At 39.2% G+C, this 23,734-nt stretch overlaps 1 protein-coding gene across 4 annotated transcripts in view; it reads left to right on the top strand.

The window, feature by feature from the left end:
* The first annotated feature begins 455 nt into the window (after positions 1 to 455).
* LOC111597481 (broad-complex core protein isoforms 1/2/3/4/5) overlaps positions 456 to 23,734 on the top strand; it is a 36,978-nt gene continuing 13,699 nt past the window's right edge. For 2 of the 4 annotated variants that reach the window (XM_023313460.2, XM_023315051.1), the window contains exons 1-6: positions 456 to 731; positions 6,671 to 6,859; positions 6,936 to 7,362; positions 7,450 to 7,741; positions 7,923 to 8,065; positions 8,150 to 8,200. In XM_023313460.2, the coding sequence (XP_023169228.1) occupies positions 546 to 731; positions 6,671 to 6,859; positions 6,936 to 7,362; positions 7,450 to 7,741; positions 7,923 to 8,065; positions 8,150 to 8,200 (1,288 nt within the window). In that variant the 5' untranslated portion in view covers positions 456 to 545. Of the gene's footprint in view, positions 732 to 6,670; positions 6,860 to 6,935; positions 7,363 to 7,449; positions 7,742 to 7,922; positions 8,066 to 8,149; positions 8,201 to 17,174; positions 18,184 to 23,734 lie in introns of those variants that run through there. The other 2 variants (XM_023314262.1, XM_023312628.1) reach the window with 2 other exon arrangements.

Here is a 23,734-nt window from a genome sequence, read left to right as displayed (position 1 = left end):
ACTGTCTCTTTCTGCTCCTCCCTCTGTCTTTGTATATTTGCAGTTAATTAAATATTAGTGAAATAATAAAAGTGATCATCATCTGCATCATCATCGTCATCGTTGGAGCACACAAAGGGAGCAGCAGCAACAACAACAAATACCCCAAGCAGTGCGTGTGTGTGGGCGTGCATCTGTGCATGCGTGCGTGTATGTGTGCGTATGTGAGCAGCAAACGCAGCAGCAGCCACAGAGAGCAGAATATAGTTTTCCCCTCGGTGCAATAAAAAGCCGCCAAAATACGCAAAAAGGTGACCACGAAGAAAGCCAGCGTTGTTTTTACAGTTGACGAAGATAACAACAACAACAACAACAACAACAACAGCAACAACAACAACAGTAGCAACAACTACAACTACAACAACGCTAGGCAGCTAAAAACAACAACAACAACAACAAGAATCCCAACTCCTACAACAGCCGCAATCGAGCTAAATAACTGTTACACAGCAGCAGCAGCAGCATCATCAGTTGAAGAAGAGGAAGAACAAGAAGAACAAATCAACATGGACGAAACACAACATTTCTGTCTGCGATGGAACAACTATCAGAGCAGCATCACATCGGCATTCGAGAATCTTCGCGACGACGAGGACTTTGTCGACGTGACGCTCGCCTGCGAGGGACGCAGCATAAAAGCGCATCGCGTCGTCCTCTCTGCATGCAGCCCCTACTTCCGCGATCTGCTGAAGGTGAGTTTACACTGCATCCCGAATACCCTACAATCGATCAAATAGAGTCCAGACTGAGGAGTTATATAACTAGGAATGCCAGAAGTTGGGACTACTAAAACGAGAAAAGCTTTACGTTCCAGCCTTTCTTTTGGATTTTTGATCTGATCTGATCTGACTCATTAAGGGGCTGGCCAGATAAGGAAGGGTATAAAGACTTCGGCACGGCATTTGTCATTGATTTGCCAATTACTTTGCTTCCGTTGCTTGGGGTGCCATAGGGCAGATCTTTTTGGATCTGGTATCTGTGCATGAGTTTCTTTTTTTTACTTTTTGTGTTTCGCAACTCGAAATACATTTTGGTGACCTACTTAGCCCAGACAATAAGCACGATAAGGAGTGTGGCGACAGCAAGAAAGAGAGCGAGAGAGAGAGAGAGAGAGAGAGAGTGCACATCTCTGCTGTCTTTTGAATACATCCTGTTTGAGATCTATATAACTCACATATATATATTATATATATATATATATATATATTTATATAGCTTTTCTATATATTGTATGTGTGTATTTGTGCATTACTCATACGCAGCGTTGATCAAATAAGACTCTCACCTGGCGCTGTCGCTGTTGTTGCGGCCCAGTTTTAATGACAGCCTAATTAATAAAACGATGACTACACACGCACACATGGAGAGGGAGTGTGTGTGTGTGTGAGAGTGAGCGAGAGAGAAAAGTCAGTTGACTTCTGTGCGAATGCGAATGTTGCAAGAGTTTTGTTTGCTTGCAACGTTTCGTGCGCGCGGTGTAAACTGTTAAGGCAAAAAGTTCTTAGCTGTGCATTTAGCTAAAAAATATGATGGCAGTCTGCAGGAGCGAGGCGGGGGGCGTGGCTGGGCTAGGGAGCGACCGTCTTCTGTTTGGTTTTAATTTATTTAGTTGCGCAACAACTATAACAACTATAAGTATAACAGGCAACAACTAAAGAAGAAGCAGCAGCGACGACAACACGCCAAATGTCGACAAATGCCTGCAACAATGTGTGGCATGGGGCAGCGAGCATAGCGAGTTGCCGGCGTACGGTACAGTCGAGGCCACTGCAAAAACTTCCAACTGCAACTGTCTTAAAGCAGGCAATTATTTGAGTAACATGTGACTGGACCACGAGCCCAAACAACGTTCGTCTAACGGACCAGCAGCTCGACTTGTAAATGGGGCTACCATGCAGTTGTAAGCTGGTCACAGGGTATTCTTGGGGAGCAAGTGCAGGCAGCACGAGCTCATTCATATCTACTTGATCGATAGGCTCTGCTGAGGCGATCTGTGCTATAGAGAGTCGCAGTGGAGGTATTTACTGGTCGGGCATACTTCGTGCAGTCCGTCCATATATATACCTGATCAATTGAGTTTTCTCTCTCTCTCTCTCTCTCTGTGCCTTGATCTGTCTGTTCGTTCAGCAAGAGAATAACGGGTAGGGTATTTACTAGTCGGGCAAGCTTCATATCCATCAGTTGAGGCGATCTGTCTCTGCCTCTTTCTATCTGCTTGTCCATCTGGAGGTCGCGTGTCGCTTTACTGGGTATCTGTTAGTCGTTCACACTCGATGCGAGCAATCGTACTTGTTTTTATTATGACATTAAAATTATGGAAGTCGTTGCCTCGTTTACCTGTCCGCCAAAAGAAGAAAACAAAAAACAAAAACTTGTGACTGCATTGAAAATATTTGCACGCAATTGCGGTTTTTAGCAGGCCTCGAGACTTGGTTGCCCCTGGCCCCTCCCTCTCACTCTCCCAGTTGCCTGCCAAAAACTTTGCCATTTGCATTGTTTGAGCTGTCATCAGGTTGGAGTTTGGGGTTTGGGGGGTTAGTTGGGTTAGCGAGTTGGTTAGTGAATTGATTAGTGGTTGTGGTTAGTGGAAAAGCCTTTGCCTTTGCCTTTGCCTTTGCCTTTGCCTTGCCTTGCCTTTGCCTTTGACTTTGCCTTTGCCTTTGCCTTTGCCTTTGCCTTTGCCTTGCTTGCCTTTGCCTTTGCCTTTGCCTTTGCCTTTGCCTTTGCCTTGCTTTGCCTTTGCCTTTGCCTTTGCCTTTGCCTTTGCCTTTGCCTTTGCCTTTGCCTTTGCCTTTGCCTTTGCCTTTGCCTTTGCCTTTGCCTTTGCCTTTGCCTTTGCCTTTGCCTTGCTTTGCCTTTGCCTTTGCCTTTGCCTTTGCCTTTGCCTTTGCCTTTGCCTTTGCCTTTGCCTTTGCCTTTGCCTTTGCCTTTGCCTTTGCCTTTGCCTTGCCTTTGCCTTTGCCTTTGCCTTTGCCTTTGCCTTTGCCTTTGCCTTTGCCTTTGCCTTTGCCTTTGCCTTTGCCTTTGCCTTTGCCTTTGCCTTTGCCTTTGCCTTTGCCTTTGCCTTTGCCTTGCCTTTGCCTTTGCCTTTGCCTTTGCCTTTGCCTTTGCCTTTGCCTTTGCCTTTGCCTTTGCCTTTGCCTTTGCCTTTGCCTTTGCCTTTGCCTTTGCCTTTGCCTTTGCCTTTGCCTTTGCCTTTGCCTTTGCCTTTGCCTTTGCCTTTGCCTTTGCCTTTGCCTTTGCCTTTGCCTTTGCCTTTGCCTTTGCCTTGCCTTTGCCTTTGCCTTTGCCTTTGCCTTTGCCTTTGCCTTTGCCTTTGCCTTTGCCTTTGCCTTTGCCTTTGCCTTTGCCTTTGCCTTTGCCTTGCCTTTGCCTTTGCCTTTGCCTTTGCCTTGCCTTTGCCTTTGCCTTTGCCTTTGCCTTTGCCTTTGCCTTTGCCTTTGCCTTTGCCTTTGCCTTTGCCTTTGCCTTTGCCTTTGCCTTTGCCTTTGCCTTTGCCTTTGCCTTTGCCTTTGCCTTTGCCTTTGCCTTTGCCTTTGCCTTTGCCTTTGCCTTTGCCTTTGCCTTTGCCTTTGCCTTTGCCTTTGCCTTTGCCTTTGCCTTTGCCTTTGCCTTTGCCTTTGCCTTGCCTTTGCCTTTGCCTTTGCCTTTGCCTTTGCCTTGCCTTTGCCTTTGCCTTTGCCTTTGCCTTTGCCTTTGCCTTTGCCTTTGCCTTTGCCTTGCCTTTGCCTTTGCCTTTGCCTTTGCCTTTGCCTTTGCCTTTGCCTTTGCCTTTGCCTTTGCCTTTGCCTTTGCCTTTGCCTTTGCCTTTGCCTTTGCCTTTGCCTTTGCCTTTGCCTTTGCCTTTGCCTTTGCCTTTGCCTTTGCCTTTGCCTTTGCCTTTGCCTTTGCCTTTGCCTTTGCCTTTGCCTTTGCCTTTGCCTTTGCCTTTGCCTTTGCCTTTGCCTTTGCCTTTGCCTTTGCCTTTGCCTTTGCCTTTGCCTTTGCCTTTGCCTTTGCCTTTGCCTTTGCCTTTGCCTTTGCCTTTGCCTTTGCCTTTGCCTTTGCCTTTGCCTTTGCCTTTGCCTTGCCTTTGCCTTTGCCTTTGCCTTTGCCTTTGCCTTTGCCTTTGCCTTTGCCTTTGCCTTTGCCTTTGCCTCTGCTTTTCCCTCTGCCTTTGCCTTTAGCTGTGCCCTTGCCTTTGCCATTGCAGCAGAAATTATATAAATTACAAAGTTCTCAGTTCTTAGTTTTGTTGCTTGAGTTGGTAAATATTCGCTCTGCGACGTGATTTGTTAACATGATAGAAAACTTTAGTTTTGTAAAATTTTTTAGACGCAGCCAGACAAATGAACAACGCAAACTGGAAAGTAGGAACAACTTTGAGAAAGAGGTAGTGGGGGAGAGGGGGAAGGTTGGGGCGCTCCGTTTCTTTTGGAGCATTTAGTGGCATCGACGTTGGCTAATGGTTGGCGGCATTGCTTTGCAGCTGACAATACGTCAACCTTTTTGAGTATATATACCTTGGCATATTGTGTATACGACACGGTGTACCCAGCTACGCCAAGCTTTACAAGCTGTCCGGCCAATAAATTTCGCAGAAACTTTCAGCCAAATGCTGAAACTACGACTATGATAATGAAGCACAACAACAAGAACAGACAAACAGACAAGTAGACAGGCGGAGAGGCGGGCATACAGACAACAGAAAGTCGTCATTTAATTTGTTAAAAAGGCCAACTAAATTCGCAGCAAACTGCAACTGCAACAATGCCAGCAACGAAGGAACAAAAAAAAATGAGACGCGAAGAAAAAGAAGAAGAAGAAGGAGAAAATGCTAAAATAATTATATACCAAGAAATTAGTACAAAAACTTTGTTGGCAGTGCAACAATACGAGTCAGCCAGAAGTTTGTAAATTCAATTTGAAATACATACAACAACGACGACAACAACAACAACAACAACAAAGACACAAACAGACATGCTAGCTAAGGTCCAGCCTCTGCTTGAGTCCGGCTCCGGTTTGGCGACACTTTGCCACTTTGCTCTGTGTCCATCTGCGTCTCTCTTTCTCTCTCTCTCTTTCTGTCCCTCTGTCTCTCTTGATCTCTTGTTGGCGCCGCCTTGTGCCTATGCATAAATATTTAATTAACTGCAGCGCATTATTTTAATTAGGTGTAAAACTGCAAAGCACACACATAACAACAGCAGCAGCAGCAGCAGCAGCAGCAGCAGCAGCAGCAGCAGCAGCAGCAACAGCAACACAAAATAAAGTGCTCTCGGCAGTGGAGGCAATCGGGGTTGGAGCAGGGGAGCGTGAGTTAAGCGCTGCTAAAAGCATTTTGGCTATTGTTCAACTGCGAATTGTGAACTGTTAACTGGAAAACTGTTAACTGAAAACTGTCTGCTGCCACGCCCATTTAGCAAACACACTCAATTTGCATTTGGCTCGCAGCTAAAGGCAACGGCGGCAAAGACTCCTTCGACTGCCCTCTTGTACCCAGTGGCCTTAACTGCTTCTCTATAGCGTCTTTGTTGCGGCAGATCAAACTGTCTGTTGCCAAACGGTTTCTCTAAGCGAATCTCTCTGTCTCTGTCTCTTTCTCTGCCTCTGTCTCCGTCTATTTGACTGCGACAATATCTGTTTCCAGCTGGGATCATTTGATCTTAAAAACGAAACGCGCCTTCTAAGCAAATCTCTGTCTCCCTCTCCCCCTCTCTCTCTCTCTCTCTCTCTCTCTCTCTTTCTCTCTCTCTCTGTATCGATATCTCACACTCTCTCTCTCTCTCTTTTTTCTATTCATATCTTCTGCTCTCTCCCTCTGACTGTTTCTCTGAGCAAATCTCTGTCTGTGCCTGCTCGTTCCCTCTCCCTTTCCCTCTGTCCTTATCTCTATCTGCACTTGTTAGGCTTCTCTCTTTGGCATAAACTCGCTGTAGGTGCTCGTTTGGGATGTGACGATCACTTGATCGCTGCCGTCTTGACCTCAATTTCACAATCTGCCTCTGTCGCAGGCCCTGCCTCTGCCGCTCTTTGTGTATCTTGCGATTATACTTACATATGTGCTTACATATATACACATATATACATACATACATACATATGTGTATGTCTTACATTGGCGAATGTGAAAATAAATTGCGATATAAGTAAATAAAACAGAGGAAGATAGAGAAAGGCAGTTGACGGGAGATTTAGACGGAGACGAAGACGGAGAGGGAGGCGGAGGCGGAGGCGGAGGCGGAGACAGAGCATGTAAAGACAAGGCAGACGCTGGTATATAGGATCGTGGCTGATGCTGAGACTTAGTTGAGGTTGGGGCTGGGGTACAGGGGCTGGAACTGAAACTGGAACTGGAACTGGAGGCGCAATGCGTGCAATCGAAATAATAACAAAGACGCCGTAACTTGACCTAATTTTGAGGGTCTTTGTTGGCTTTTGCCACTCGGATGATAAAGTGAAATTTACACACAACTGTAGATTGGGGTATGGAGGGGCAAATGGGGTCAGCTGACAGTAGTTTGCATGCTGTGTGCATGTGCGTGCTTAAAAGCAGAAGGAGGAGCTGCAGCTCGTTTGACATTCAGGCAGTAGCTGAAGGTTATTAAGACTGACTCGATCTAAATATATGCTTTTGCTTACTCCACAGAGCACACCCTGCAAACATCCGGTCATCCTGCTGCAAGATGTCAACTTCATGGATCTGCACTCGCTGGTGGAGTTCATATACCACGGCGAGGTCAATGTGCATCAGAAGTCGCTGCAGTCCTTCTTAAAGACCGCCGAAGTGCTGCGCGTCTCGGGCCTAACACAGCAGCAGGCCGAGGACACGCACAGCGTAAGTACAGTAGCTCCTCGATGTACGAGCTTAGCTGATTATTTTCCTCTCTTTTGTTGTCGTTGTCGCTGTGTAGCACTTGGCACAGATACAGAATTTGGCAAATGCGGGCATACGCACGCCGCTCAACTCACATCCACATCATGGTTCGTCGTTGCACGATGATGGGGCTGCCACATTGTTTAGCAGCCGCCAGGTCGGTGGCTCGCCGCCGCCTCCACCGCCGCCGCAGCAGCTGCCACAGCATATCAATAACAATCTGCTGAAGCGCATGGCCATGATGCATCACACCAGCGGCGTCGTGGACGAGACAACATCGCACGCCCTCAAGCGTTTGCGTAGCGTCGACAACAACAACGGCCTCTCTGCCAACAGCAACAACAACAGCAGCCCCGATCTGCAGCTCCATGCGCGCAGCGCCTCGCCCCAGCTAACGCCGGCCGACTTTAGCACGATCAAACACCACAACAACAACAATACGCCGCCGCTCAAGGAAGAGAAGCGTACGTACAGCAGCCGGACAGAGCGTTCCGCGCCTCTTAGACTCTTAGTCATGGCATCAGTTCTCACTTCTCACTTTTCCACTGCAGGCAATCGGTCCACCGGCAATGGCAACTCGGGCAACGGCAACAACAACACCAATGGCAACGGCAACGGCAATGGAAATGGCAACGGGATCTCTATCAGCGAGAAACTTGGCAGTATGACACCCTCGCCGCTGACACGGGGCGTCGAGGACGTTAAGTCGGAACCCATGGAGCTGGTCTGCTCCAACAACAACAATGCCAACGCCAATGTCAATGATGAGCACAGCAACGATTCCACAGGCGAACACGATGCCAATCGTTCCAGCAGCGGCGACGGCGGCAAAGGCTCCTTGAGGTAACTATATATAGTATATATATACATATATAAATATGTATAATATGCGTAGCCCATGTGAAGCAAGTCCATAGGCCATAGGGTTGAGGTTCCGGGTATCTGCGAGTCGGACAATCCCGACTGGAGCACTCTTGCTTATTGAATTATATATTTAATCGTTTGCGTTCCTTTCTTTCGCTAGCTCTGGCAATGACGACGAGATCAACGACAACCTAGCCACCCATCATGCCGCACAGCCCTTCATCATGTCACCGGCTGAGAGCAAACTGTTTCCAGGTGGATTCAATTTTCCGATTAGCAATCTCGATCATCCAGCCTTGATTGGTGCGTACCATTACCCCCATTCGCTCTCTTCCACTTTGACTAATCTTCTTCTTCTGCTTCTTCTTCTTGTTCTCCCTGGATTAGGTCTCAATACCCAGCTACAACAATCTGGTGAACTCGCTGTCTCTCCACAAGGTGAGTCCGAGCATTTCTCTATTTACTCTATTGTTTCGCTCTATTTGCGCTCAAAAGCTCATTATTACATTTTTTACATCAAATGCAAATACCAAAAAAATCAAAAAATCTAGAATCAAAAATATCAAAAAAAAAAAATCAATTTTTTAATGAAAAGGAATTAATAGAAATCCGAATATTTTAACGTTGAAGAAATGTGTCTGTATCATTTGTTTTACTTGATAAAAAAAACATACTTACATACGTACATGCATATAAATCGGCTATATATGTGTGTGTTAACTACAATTTGATTTAACTTTTGATTTATTTAAACACACTTGAACACACGAACACGAATATATATATATTTGATTATATTTATCCATTCCATTCGATTTGATTTCAAAGTAAACCAAGATACGAAACGTCTCATTCAAAGGTGGCCCAGTGCAGAAGCTTACAGGGTATGCCACAGTCTCGCTTGCTGGCGCTTGCTGCTGGGCCGCTTTTCACGTGGACTTTCCTTTTTTTGTTTTTTTTTTTTAATTTTTTATTTTTTTTATAGAATTGCAAAAACACGTAAAAGTCAACATAAATATAAAATATTTTTTTTTATTTCAATTGTTTTTTATTTATTTTTTCTTTCCTTTGCATCTTCAAATCTAATCGGTAAAGTGTAAAAATTTCTTTCTTGTTTGATTGTTTCGATGGTAAATGTTTTCATTTTCGTAATAAAAACGAACTAAAATAAATATAGAACTATAAATATAGAACTACGAAAACAGATGAAGCAGAAGAAGGAGAACAAACAGTATTTAGGCGTCATAAAACATATGTATAACAAATGGCCAATGCTTATGTTGATCATAGTGACAGTGATAATGATCGAAGCTGATCATCATTGAGTTGAGATAATGCAGAAGAATCCAAACATTATTCATCTACGCATAAAAACGGCTAAAAACACTGAACCTGCAACTCCCAGAAAAACCCCCTTAAAACCCAAAGAAACTAGCTAATAACTTTTGATACTTGTGTGTGCGTGTGTGTGTGCGTGTGTGTGTGTGCGTGAATACATTAAACTAATTAACTCAACGAATGAGCATTCGAGGCATCAGCAGTGTTTAGCAAAATAGACTGTGTTTTCCCGTACGTGTGTGTGTGTGAATGTGGCGGAAAATTTTAATTGCCTCTGTTATCCTGAGGTTTGGCCACAACAATTTGCCACGCCCCCATCTCCGCCGACCAACACCGTCAAACCGTCTAACTGTGAAGCGTGTTCGTAAAAGCTTTGCGGCTTTGCGGCCTGCCCCGCCCACCACCGCCACAACATGAACGACACACGAACAACTATGCGTACAGTGCGAACAGTGGCGCCCAAAATATTAGCATTACTCTGCAAAAGTGCGCTTGAATGATTGGCGGAAAATGCAATTGTTTACAAAGTAAACAGTTAGTTGAAAGGGCCTCTTCTCTTCTTGTTTGATCGAATGGTCGTTGTGTTAACAGTGGGTGAAAAAGGTATAGTCAAGACTTTTAATATAACATTATTGTGTTATATGCATATGTAGATGGATTCTTTACCATGGCTGGTGGACCAATACTTTGTTGACTCACTGTACAGTACTCAGCGCGTAGATAGATAATTTGTGAAGCTGCGAGGAGGATGGGGAGGAGCTGGAGGAAGTAGGAGACCAGCAAGTAGCAGAAGTCGAAGGTACATTGCAGGCATTAGCTCAGTCACATTGATGGGGGCTTGGTTCAGTGTTGGGGCCGCTTTTATTGCTTTTCGAAGAGAAGTGTGTTTTCGAAATTTCAAGTTCATTTGGCTTACTTCATGTCCATACATGCTAAATCAGTATCAGCAGTAAGCGATAAGCGATAAGCGATAAACGATATACGATATACGATACACGATACACGATATTTTCAATATATGTCATAAAGCAACATCGCTTTTCTCTCTCTCTCACACACACATACATACACACACATACACACACACTATATCACATTTTCTCTTTAATTCCCGCTCTCTCACACTTTCTCGTTCTCACAATTCGTTAAACGTATATCGACATTCAAATGCAAGTCGATTCCAATTGGATATCTCTAATCAGATCTAATCAGATGAGCTAAGCATCGGCTAAGAGTTAAGCAGAAAATATATGTGTATGTTCCTTATATATTTGTTTTCTCAACATTTGTCATTTGTTCATTTTCAATGAGTCCATTTCTTCGTTTTACGTTTCACGTTTCACGTTTTACGTTCCTTCGTTTATTTGTGTGCTAATTTTGTATTCGTATTTAAACGCAATAATAAACCAATTACATATTACCGTACTATACTATACAACACACACTCCCTCACACACACACACACACACATATACTTGCATACATACATATACACCTGCATACGTCTTATTTATGCTCCATATACATACATATGTATACCTCTATTGATTGTTTACTTAATAATGCTAATTAGAAAACATGTTTAATTTTTATCGTTTTCTTAATGTTTCAATTTCAATTTGAATTTCTGTTTCCTTTTTGGTTAATCGTTAGAGACAGAGAGAGAAAGGAAGCGAGAGGGAGAGAGAAGGAAAAAGAGAGATGGATAGAGATGGACATAGATTTCTGTTTCCTTTTCAGTTAAGCGTTAGAGAGGCAGAAAGGAACAGAGAGAGGAAGTGAGAAGAAGATAGAGGGACAGAGAGGTGAAGAGGGGGAGGGAGATACAGATAAAGAGATAGATTTAAAAAGATAAAGAGATAAAAATATAGAGGGATAGATAGAGAACTAAAAAGATAAATAGGAATGGTGAATAGCTTAAAAGGCAGAGAGTTAGAGAGATAGAAAGAGATCGAGAATGATGGAGACAGAGAGATAGACGCCAAACGCATCATGGAAATATATAGAAATAGGATAGATAATTGAGACATGATCGTTATTTTCAGTTCAATTCCATTCGTTCCTTTGTTTCATACACACATCAACAACAACAACAACATTTGTGTTTAGTTTCTGTTTTTCTGTTATTTTTGTTGGTAAAATGCAACCGCATTATAAGATCGATCGAATATATATATATACATAAATACTTATATATATTATGTATTGACATTTTTTAATTTACTTTTGTACGTCGTCGTGCTTGTGTCTAAAACTAAGTATACCAAAATTGTCCAAAGCCCCAGCTCCTGCGCCCCCTTCCCCCGTAACTCCTCCCATATAAGATCCATATATATTTTTACAACAGCAAAAGCAAAAGAAAAGCTCCAATTCAATTATATGTATTTGCATTGAAAACTAATCCTTTAAATGATAACCCAAAAAAGAAACCAAAAAAAGAAATAAACAAAATACAATTATATCAAAAATCTCTATATATATAAATTGCAACATTATTTTTAATGTGTCTTTCGTTGAATTATTTCAATATTTCGATTTTTTCTTTTCGAATTTTTCGTTTCGATTCGATTTTTCAAATATGGCTTCAAAATTGTCGAACAACAAATTTTCACCCTGAATATGATGCGAAATGAAAAAGCAAACTACAAATATACCACTCACACACACCCACTCACATACATACACACACACAGATATCCATGCATCTGTATGCATGTATGCATGCATGTTTGTCTGTATGTTTGTGTGTGTGCGCGTGATCTTCTCCCCTTATGAACATTTACGTATTCATCCTTTGGCATAACACATATGTATGTACACACATACACGCACACACACATATACACCTACACGCATACATGCATACATATGTACATACGCCTTATGTATTGGACCCATGAAACCCCCGCCCAACCCCCACACCCCCAATTTGAAGCCTGAGAATTTGCTAAGTACAAATACAGAAGCGCACACAGACTGCCCCAATAATTTGTCGCATTTGTTGTCTGGCAGGCAGCCCAATTGGCTAATTGTTTATGATGTCGAATGTTCTAATTGTCAAACTGTCGAATTATCGAATTGTCGAATTGTTTTATATACAAATACTAAAGCACATATACATGCATAGCCACACCCACTCGTCCACTCGCCCCTTTTCGGGAAGAGGCAGCCCAATTGGCTAATCGTCGAATTGTTGAAGTGTTTAATTGTTATCTATATATATATAAATATATATATATACATTTCTAATATTGGCAAATCATATGTTTTAGTCTGAAATAAGGAAACAGAAATGGAAGAAGCACCTGAGGCACAGCTTTGAACCAACAATTGGCATTTGTATACATATGTAGCTCAGTTGATCCTTCAGCATATAGTGCATATCGTACACACACACACACACACACACATGTGTGTGTTTCTATATGTGTGCACTTTACGTATGTTTGTGTGTATATGGAGAGATATATGCTGTAACGTAAAGTACGCACACCCACACACACACGCCTACATACACACACACACACACATACTGACACACATACATGTATAATTGGTGAATAATTCTTATACAGTTCAGCAGACAACAACAGAAACGCACGCAAATACACACACACGCACACGCGCACACAACATGGTCTTGGTCTCCCCCACGCACAATCGAAAACTCCCTTTGTATTCACATATATATATAGATATATATATATATATATATATATGCATAGATATTTGATAAGACAGGTGAAACTTCAAGTGTTACGTCTATTAGCGATTGTGAGAGGCCTAAGCCCCAATGAAACCGATTCGAAACTCAAATACAAATTCAGCAGGCGCTCGACATCACTTCTAATACATACATACATACCATACATACATTCACACACATACACCTACATACACATACACATACATACATCTTATAATACCCAGCAGCAAAACTAACCCAATGATGATAACTAATGCCTACATATATATATATATATATATATATATATATATATATATATATATATATATATATATATATATATATATATATATATATATATATATATATCTATATATATATATATATACATATAATACATATATCTGTATATATATACACCTATTTACTTTTCAAATAATACTAAAACTCTTAACCCCCTTAAAACAACAACAAAACAACGAAATTATGTTTAGAAAGTAATCAAAGAGTACAAGAAAAACAACAACAAAAACAAAAACAACAACAAACGGCAACAACAAACAGCAACAACAACAGCAACAGCCAAACAATCAAAATTATTAAGCAATAAGAATTGAACTCATACGAATTCATTACACAAATACAAAATAATTACAACATCTACAATTAAGTAGCTTAATTACTGAATTACAAAAGTATTTACTAAAAACTTATCTTAATTGTGCTTTCCACACACACAATATTTAGGTAAACACGAATACAAACACAAATACAAATACAAATACAAAAACACATACATATATACTTTATATGTATACATATATATGTATATGTATATATACAGCTTTACGTATATAAAAACCGTTGAATGAATCGCTTTAAAATTACGCTCTTTCTCTCTCTCTCTCTCTCTATATATATATATATATATATATATATATATATATATATATATATGTATATATATGTATATATATATATATATATATATATGTATATATATATATATGTATATATATGTATATATGTATGTATATTTGTCGCTGTTTCCTTTAAAATTACAATTGATCCACACACAAACACATACAAAACATATACATATACAAATACAGCTTAGAATTTAGTTTAATTTAGTTCGCAAACCGAAATTAACTAATTTTAAGTTGATTAATTGGTGATAACTAAGAAACAACAAACAAACCCAATTGTAAATTATTCAAGTTACGTTTTAAGCACACACAAACACGTATTGGCAGCATACAATCGATAATAATCGATTCGATTTATCGAATAAATCAATAAATTGATATGATATGAATTGACTTGTCTCCCGCATAACACACGTAAATTAATCCAAAACGACTTGCACAGCAAACAGCTGCAATCGTACAGATCGAGCCATCGATGTATGCAATAACTGAATAATCAAATAATCAAATAATCAAATAATCAAATAATCGAATAATTGAATCAATTCCTATTGATAATTGACTTTTATCCCGTATTACCCAAATCAATCGATAATTACACAGCTAACATATCCCAGCGAAATAATCGATTAATCGAATCAATTGATATGAATAATTTGACTTGTAAACAAATCAATCGAAATGCATTCCACAGCAAACCTCCACCAAACGAACAATCAATCGACGATTAATCGAAAAATCAATAAATCAAATAATCGAATGAATTATTAAGAATAGTTTAAATTGTGACCAAATTAATCGATACGAATTGACCAGCAAACGCATCCAATTGAACAATCAATCTATCCATAAATCGAATAATCGAATGAACTATGAATAATTTCAATTATAACGAAATCAAAACGCATTGCATATTTCATTATTCGATTACATTTTCAAGATTTGAAAGAATTGGCTTTCAATGTAATCGACTACCTAAACTTTTCTATTATTCCGTTCTGTTCTGTTATCGGATTCCGATCTTAACTTCATATATTTTACATACTTCTGTTGTCCGTGCAATTTCGCCAAGAGATGAGCAGCCCCTTCCCCCAAGCATAACAACGATAAATACTGTATTAATATATAAATGACATGCCAACTTTGGTGACCAATGAAAAACCAACAGCCAAAACAACCAACAACAAATTCCCCCATATCAAAATCCATAGCCCCAAACACGATACTAAAAAAGCCCCCATCTAATAAAAAAAAGAACAAAACTCAAAAATTCAAATAAAAATCACAAAATCAATGAAAAAAATTTAAAAAAATTCCGACACCTATGTAGAAACCAACAACAACAACAAGAACAGCAAAAGCTTATGCACAAATAATCAAAATGAAAAAAAAAAGATAAAATTGCTAACTCGAAACTTGCAATGGCCCGAAATAACGATGAATGAACGATGTCGATTGCTAATGATGAATGAGAAAGGAATATATTTGGAAATGGTTAATTTTTAGTCCTTTATTTAAGTGGCACACATACATGTACACACAAACACACAGCCCAACACACACACATCTACACACACGAAACGAAACGAAACGAAAGCAAAGAAACAAAACTGAGAAATTGAATGCAACACACAAGCAACACACACAAACAGCAACAGCAGGAACAAGATTGAAGCTAAGAACTATTATGGTGATGGTGTTTAATACACACACAAACACACACACGCACACAGGCAAACAAACCAATACACACACACGCACACACACACGCATACACAACGAAACAAGTAACTGCAACAAGAAAACGAAAGTTTTACCTCTTTACGTTTGGTATCTTACTCTCCCTACTCTGCGTAACGGTCACGACCACATCAAACAACAGGCAACAACAATCACAAGAGCCACAGCGGCAACGATAAGACCCCCAATCCCCATTATCGCCCTTTTCCCAACCAGTAACCAAAAATGAGTCAAAAATGCGATAAAAAATCAAAATTTCAAATACATATAACTCGTGACACGTGATTCGAGACTCGTGATTCGTGACTTGTGACTGTGTCTGATTACCCAGAGAATCGCCCTTGGTTTCGAACTGGAGATACACAATGAGATTCAATATAGTTCGAGTCAGTTATACCTATATCGTAGACCACAACTCGTGACTGTGACTGTAACTGTGACTCGTGACGCTGTTGGCTTGGATTCACAACCAACTTCAGCTTAGGTAGAATGAGATGTTGAGTCATCTAATGCATACGTGATTGAATCGGGACTATCACTCGTGACTGTGACTGCGACTCGTGACTGGATATCTAGTTGTCAGCAGTCGGCTTGGATTCAGAACCAGCTTCAGTCTAGGTAGAGTTAGGTATTCAGCTGAGTGCATACGTGCTTAAACTTGTGGTTCGTGACTCGTGACTCGTGACTGTGACTGATCCCTAAGTTCTAGCTGGACATACCGAAAGAGATTGAGCACAGGTTGAGCCAAAGGAGACTTCGATTCAGAATTAGATTCACTTGAACTTGATTCAGCAATACAAATCAGATTGTCTCGTGACTCGTGACTTTTGACTAGTGACCCGTGACTCGTGACTATGAGTGTCTGTATGTACCATCTAGATAATTATTCTTAGCTTCGAGCTGCATTGAAATTGAACAATCAAAGAAGAAATCAATTTATCCACTAGCTAAAAACTCAAAAGAGAAAATCTTCTTCCTTAACAACAGAAGGAGAAAGCACACACACACGCACACACACACATACAAACAGGTCGTTCTCTCGCTCTCTGCTCCACTTATGTGTGGACAGACAAACGAGCTCGGAACCTTTCTATGAGAACCTTTTCAACTTCAACTTTGACCCCACAACAAATCATCCGAAGCAAAACAAACAGTAAAAAAGAACAAAAAAAACAGTTAACAAAAATAAATCAAAAATCAAAACAAATACCACAAAATTTAATACGTACATAGGCCAAATTGTATCATATATATATATATATATATATATATATATATATATATATATATATATATATATATATATATACATGTATATATATATATATATATATACCTTTTATATCAAATAAATCCAAAGTTAAATTAAAAGTCGAAAAAAATAAGAAAAAACGTTAGAGTATGGGAAATAATATATATTTAAAGTAAATAACAGCTAAATAAAGACAAATATATATACACATTTATACATATATACATCTATATGTATATATATATGTATGTATATACATAGACATTATATTTGATGAAAAAAATGCTTTGCGAATTATTAATGATAATTTTTCAATAAAATGCACCAAAAAAAAAACAGCTACAGAAATTCGAAAAATTATAAAAATATCAAAAAAAAATATAATAATAATAAAAAGAATAATTAAAATCGTTGTACTTGGGCTAATGCGACGTTTTCTGACTTTCTTTCCTACCTTGTCGTCAGGTCAACTGACGACAAATGCTACAACTTCTACAACAAACAACAACAACTTTTACCTGTCATACTCTGAACAAACAAACAACAACAACAACAACTGCACAACAATCAAAACCACAACAACAACAACAAATCAAAAAACAGCCATCACAAACGCCTCTGGCATATGTGGGCTTAATCTCTCCACATTCGCAGCCAATTGCAACAACAACAACAACAACAATAACAACAACAACAACAGCAGCAGCAGCAACGGCGGCAGCATAAATCAGCAACAGCAGCAACAGCAACATCAGCAGCAACAGCAGCAGCAGCAACAACAACAACAGCAACAACAGCAACAACAGCAACAACAGCAACATCAGCAGCAACAGCACCAGTTGAGCAATGTAGGCAACCAGGTAACGAATGGTATGCTCACCTGTAGTCCACCTGCGACCGCACAACAGCAAATGTTTGCAGCCGTTATGGCGAATATGGCAGCAACAGCGAATGCAACAGCAACGGCGGCAGCAGCAGCATCGGCCTCGACAAGCGTCAGCGCCAACAGTTCGCTGAACAACAACAATTCCAATTTGAATACATCTGGCGGCAGCTTGAATGCGTCCAGTGGTGGCGACGACTTTCGCTGCAATCCGTGCAACAAGAACTTGAGCTCGCTCACACGGCTCAAGCGACACATCCAGAACGTGCACATGCGCCCCACTAAGGAGCCCGTCTGCAACATATGCAAGCGCGTCTACAGCTCGCTGAACAGCCTGCGCAATCACAAGAGCATCTACCATCGCAATCTCAAGCAGCCCAAGCAGGAGCCAGCCGGAGCCAGTCAGCAGTCGGCGAACAGCTATTACCACCAGCAGTTGAACCATCACCATTCGTCCTCATAGAATTTCATGTACTTTGACTATCAGCAGGCGGATGTCAACTTTTGAAGCTAAGTTAACTATGCAATGCGAGTGCATAGCTACACACATACATTTATATGTATGTGTGTAGAGATAGAGAAGAGGAAGAGGTAGAGGAAGTAAAGAAAATCTTTGTTAAGTTTGTGACAATGCGAGTTCAATTTGCAAATGAGTGTAACTCTTTTATCATTATAATCAAATTATAACAACTCTTAAATATATATATATATATATATATATATATATATATATATATATATATATATATATATATATATATATATATATATATATACATATATCTATCTGTATATATACATACATACATGCATATATGTATTTGCATCAGTGCTGCCTATCGATAGGAAGAAAAGTCAAGTCAAAACATTATTAAAATAGAATACAAATATGAAATCAGTTTAATTACCTCTCATCTTTTAGCCAGAGACTCAGTTTATATATATATATATATATATATATATATGTGTCTAACGTATTAAAACATAACATATATATTAAGAGAGAAACATGAAATCGCTTAATAAATCAAAAAGGTTAGATCTGAACGGAAAAAGGCTAAATGCGCAGCACTGTTGCTAGAAGACTCTGATTGGGAGTGCTAATATGGCCAGCACTGATATGCATACATATGTACAATATCCACACACACACACACACACACACATCCACACACGGACACACGCACACAGTAGATAGAGAGAGGGAGAGATAGAATAACGACAAGCATCGCTTCTGTATGTATGTATGCTGTACATACATATGTACGCGAATTGTACATACTCTGATGTATTTGTCCATAGGAACAGAGCAGAGCAGAATAATAATAAATAACACATAATTACAGTCTAGGCTAGTAACACTTAGTTGCCTTTTGTAGCTTAAGCAGAAACAGATAAAGTTGAATATGACAGATATAGTAGCAGATACAGAAGCAGGTGCAGATTCAGATGCAAATGTAAATGCAAACGCAGATATATATATATATATATATATATATATATATATATATATATATATATATATAGATGTGGCTGGCAAGCAGCAGTTGCTTTAAGCTACGCTGCAGATATCGTTCTATATATATATATATATATGGTTACTTCACATAAATTTTTGTCCATTTGTCTTTTTTATATATATACACACATATATATATATATATACATATATCTATTATTAGTTTAGATATATATATTTGTAGAACAGAGAAATGATAAATTACAAAAGGTGCCGGTAGTGAATTCTTCAAAATGGCTTTAATAAAATTTAAAAAAAGAATTAAAAATTTAAACAAATTACAAATTACAAATTACAGATATAAATACAAGTACACATACAAATACAGTTACAAATACAGATACTAAGCTAATTAGTTAGCCCTAAGCAGCACAAATCAACTCAGTTGTGCAAATCGTAGCCTTTAAAGCTTTCTGTACAGCATTAAGACCAAGCTAATGATTTTTTTTTTCGTAGTTATACATTGCATAGACATACGGATATATTATACAATTGATATGTATTTATATAGATAGATATATATACATGATTATATCAAGATTTAACGATCGACCGACCGAACGACCGACCAATGGAGCATGATAATTAAATATAGTGCATATATATGCAGATATATATGTATAGGGATCTAAGCTAAGCCGATCAGCATACACACTCACGCACACACACACACACATGCACACATGCATATATATATATATGATATTTTATAGATATACATTAAAAAAAATGATATATAAATATATATCAAATAATTATTACTGATAAAAAAGTTTTATTATACATACATACGTACACACACACTTATATATATATGTATGTATTATATATATAAAAAATCTGTTAACACGTAGGCTAAATCCTGGTATTTTTTTTCATTATATTTTTTTTATATTAATCTTAAGAAAATGATAAAATCTTGTAGATACATACATAGACATACATACATACATACACAAACAAACCAACATACATACATACATGGAAAATGTTAACCGGATACTTTATGAGTGCACCTGTGTTCGTTAGATTATATAAGTTTTTTTTAGGTAAGACCCAATGCCTAAAGCAAATAAGCACACATTCACACACACACAAACACACACACCTACACACACACATATGATGTAGTCGAATGAATGTAAGCAAATTGCAATTACTGCAATTGACAGAAAACGAACTTTGAATTATAACAATCTAATAATAAAAATGATAATAATAATAATAATAATAATAATAATAAAAAATCTACACATGAAATGAAAATAAGTATATTTTGATTCAAACAGCTCTTAAGTTATGTTGCAAGTAAGGCCTACTTACTCCATGTTATGTATGCATGCAGCAGATCGAACGATCGATCGTTCGACTCGATAATCAAATAGTTCTGATCTAATGCAAGGCTAGGTCAAGCAATCAATCAACCAATCAATCAGTAAAATCATCTCTAGAAATCATCACACGCACATACTTACAGCCACCTAACACACACACACACACTCACGCACACATGCATTTATATATATATATATCTCTCTCTCTCTCATTTACCAACTGTTTGTACGTCTTGCATACAAAAATTATTTTAGAGCGCCAAAGGCTGTCAAATAAAATTGTGTTTGAAATATCTTTTCGAGTTTTTTGGCACACACATAGAGGCACACGCACACACAGAAATGTGTTTGTCGCATTATACAGTTAAGTTGTCATATGAGAGGTGTGCTCGAAAAGTAAGCATGACCCAAATGTCACGTTCAATGCACTTTTACTCATTTGTGATCGATAACACGCCTCATCGAATATGTGTTGGCTGTGATTTGTATTTGTCTAAGGTCATGCTTACTGTTTGAGCACCCCTCGTCTATGTGTGCGTATCTTTAGCTGCATTATGCGATCGATATTTTGTCCGGTGTGCACAAAGTGTTAACTTTGCTGAAAAATTATATGTGTGAAGAAGAAGAAGAGGAGGAGGAGGAGGAGGAGGAGGAGAAGGAGAAGAAGGAGTAGGAATAAGAACAAGAACAGGAAGTAGAATCGATTAATGCGCATCCATTTATTTGTACTTAAGACTCTCTCTCTCTCTTTCTCTCTCTCTCTCTCTCTCTCTCTCTACGAATTGAGCGACAATTACTAATACTTATAAAACAACAACAACAAAAGAAAAGAGAAACATATCCCCTACTATACTATCCATTACCCCCGAGTCCACTCAGTATCCAGTGTCTAGTAACTCCATGGCTAGCTAACCAGCTGGCTTTACCTGTGTTCCCGAATCCCGATCACCAACAAACCAAACAACAGCTGCCAACGGGGCAGCATTTGTTCTAATCTGCAAAATGTTAAGTATCAATCCAAATGCCACACACATACACGCACACACGCACACACATGCTCACTCTCTCACACATAAACCTATTTTATTAATTCCTTACATTTGTCAAAAAATCGATTTATGCAACGTATATATTTACACATATGTATATATATTTTGTATAAGGCGTAACATCTAAAATTGTGTGTTTGCCCGCCCTACTTCCCCCGACACACACACCCCCACCCCCACCGTCCCAGCGCCCAGAGCCCAGCGCCCAACCCCCAGCCCCCTTGCCCAAAAGCACATTTGAAATCTGGTATATTTGGTTGTTACCTTAACCCCCAACCAAATCAATCAAATCGCATCACACACACAGGCAACAAAGGTGCTGCTGCGTTTGAGTTTGAAAAAAAGAGACACTAGTGACAACAGAAATTTAGAGTCCTTGGTGCTTTTGCGACCAAGTCAACCAAAATAACAAATTACAACAAAAACAAAAATATTACTAAAAAACACACATTTTATATGCAACAAATCAATCAGGCCAAAACATGTTTCAAAATTTTGCTAAAAAAAAAACAAAACAAAACAAAGCGACAAAATTGGTTTTTAAAGCTATTCAAGAAAATTTCAAAAAAAAAAAAAAACAAAAAAAATACAAAACAAACAAAAATTACGATCACAATCACAATTGGTACAGTCACCAAAATTTGTAACTGTCTAAACACTTCTTTGTGGTGAGTTCTCGAGAAACTCACCACGCAGCAGCCTTGGGGTATGCTACAGGAAATGTTCTTTCGAGCGTAATCGAACGTTAACAACAACAGCAACAACAACAACAGCAAGAAAATACTTCGAACTGCACAAAAAATTTGTTTCGAATTCGAGCAAAACTTTTGTGCGCCGCAAATTACAAAATTTTCGAGTGGAAATGCAAAAGAAACAAAAAAAAAGAAAACTAAAATTTGAAAATTGAAACAGTTTTATTAATATTTTATTTACACATGTTTTTTGCGAAACGAAAACAAAAACCAAAATTAAGAACCAAAAGTGTTTTTTTTTTTTCAAATCTACTTTGATGATGATTTTAATGCAAATGCAAATGAAACAGAAACAAGCAAAATTCTATATATATTTCAATATATAAAAATCAGCAAAATTTAAATTTGGTTTTGAGCCTGGATTTGTTAGTGTAAAATAATGTAAAGTAAATAATACAACAAACATACGAAAAACAACTAAAACACAAAAAACAGAACTCACAAGACAGAGACACGACCACACACACACACACACGGATAGACGAACACGTGTAAATGCACATATGGAACTACATGCCACACACACATATATATATGTGTGTGTGTGAGTGTGTGGGTGTGTATATGTGTGTTTGTGTGTTTGTGTGTGTGCGTACTAAACACACACAGATAAACATGAAACAAATCAAATCAAAATGAAAAAAGAAAACATAAAGAAACTAAACAACAACCAGAACAACAACAACCAGAACAACAACAACAACAGCAACAACCAGAACAACAACAACAATAGCAACAAAGTCAAATATACAGAAAAGTCACTATTGTCTCTTTTTTTCTTCTCTTCCTATATGACGTATAGGTGGCAGCACCAGCCTACTCAGCGGCGTCATAGTGCCCGGTGGTAGTGACAACCCTAGTAATAGTAGTAGCAACAACCAACAACAACAACAACAACAACAACAACAACAACAACAACAACAACAACAAGTAGAACAACAGCCAACATCACAACACCAACTCCAACAACAACTCCAACTCCAACAACAACATCATTCCACACTACATAACCCACAACAACAACAACAACAACAACAACTGCACCAAGAACGAGAACGTGAACGTGAACGTGAACGGGAACGGGAACGCGAACGAGAACGTGAACGTGAAAGAGATAGAGATAGAGAGCGTAGCAGCAAGGCGAGTGACCTACACAGCAACAGCGAGCGCAGTCTCTCACGCTCCTCGCAGTGTGGCATGGGTGAGGGCATGGCAATGCATAGCAGCAGCGCAACTCCATCGCCGAATGCCAGCTACAAGCGGGAAAGGGAACGGGAGAGGGAGCGAGAGAGGGAGCGGGAACGGGAGCGAGAGCGTGAGATTGAGAGAGCACAGAGCAATACGCCGGGAGCATCACCGCCTCTACCACCAACATCATCGCATCACGGACATCCAGCGCCACCGCCGCACTTTAGTCAGCATCCGCTGGCAATGCTGTCGAGCCATCATCAGCATCAGCTGCACTCGCATCACGAGCTATCGCCGGGC

The sequence above is a fragment of the Drosophila hydei genome, unplaced genomic scaffold (genome assembly GCF_003285905.1).
Source record: "Drosophila hydei strain 15085-1641.00,03,60 unplaced genomic scaffold, DhydRS2 tig00000358-arrow-arrow-pilon, whole genome shotgun sequence".
In the NCBI taxonomy this organism is placed as follows: Eukaryota; Metazoa; Arthropoda; class Insecta; order Diptera; family Drosophilidae; genus Drosophila; species Drosophila hydei.
Note: the sequence above shows the minus strand (reverse complement) of the source record. Positions and strands in the feature narration are given on the sequence as shown.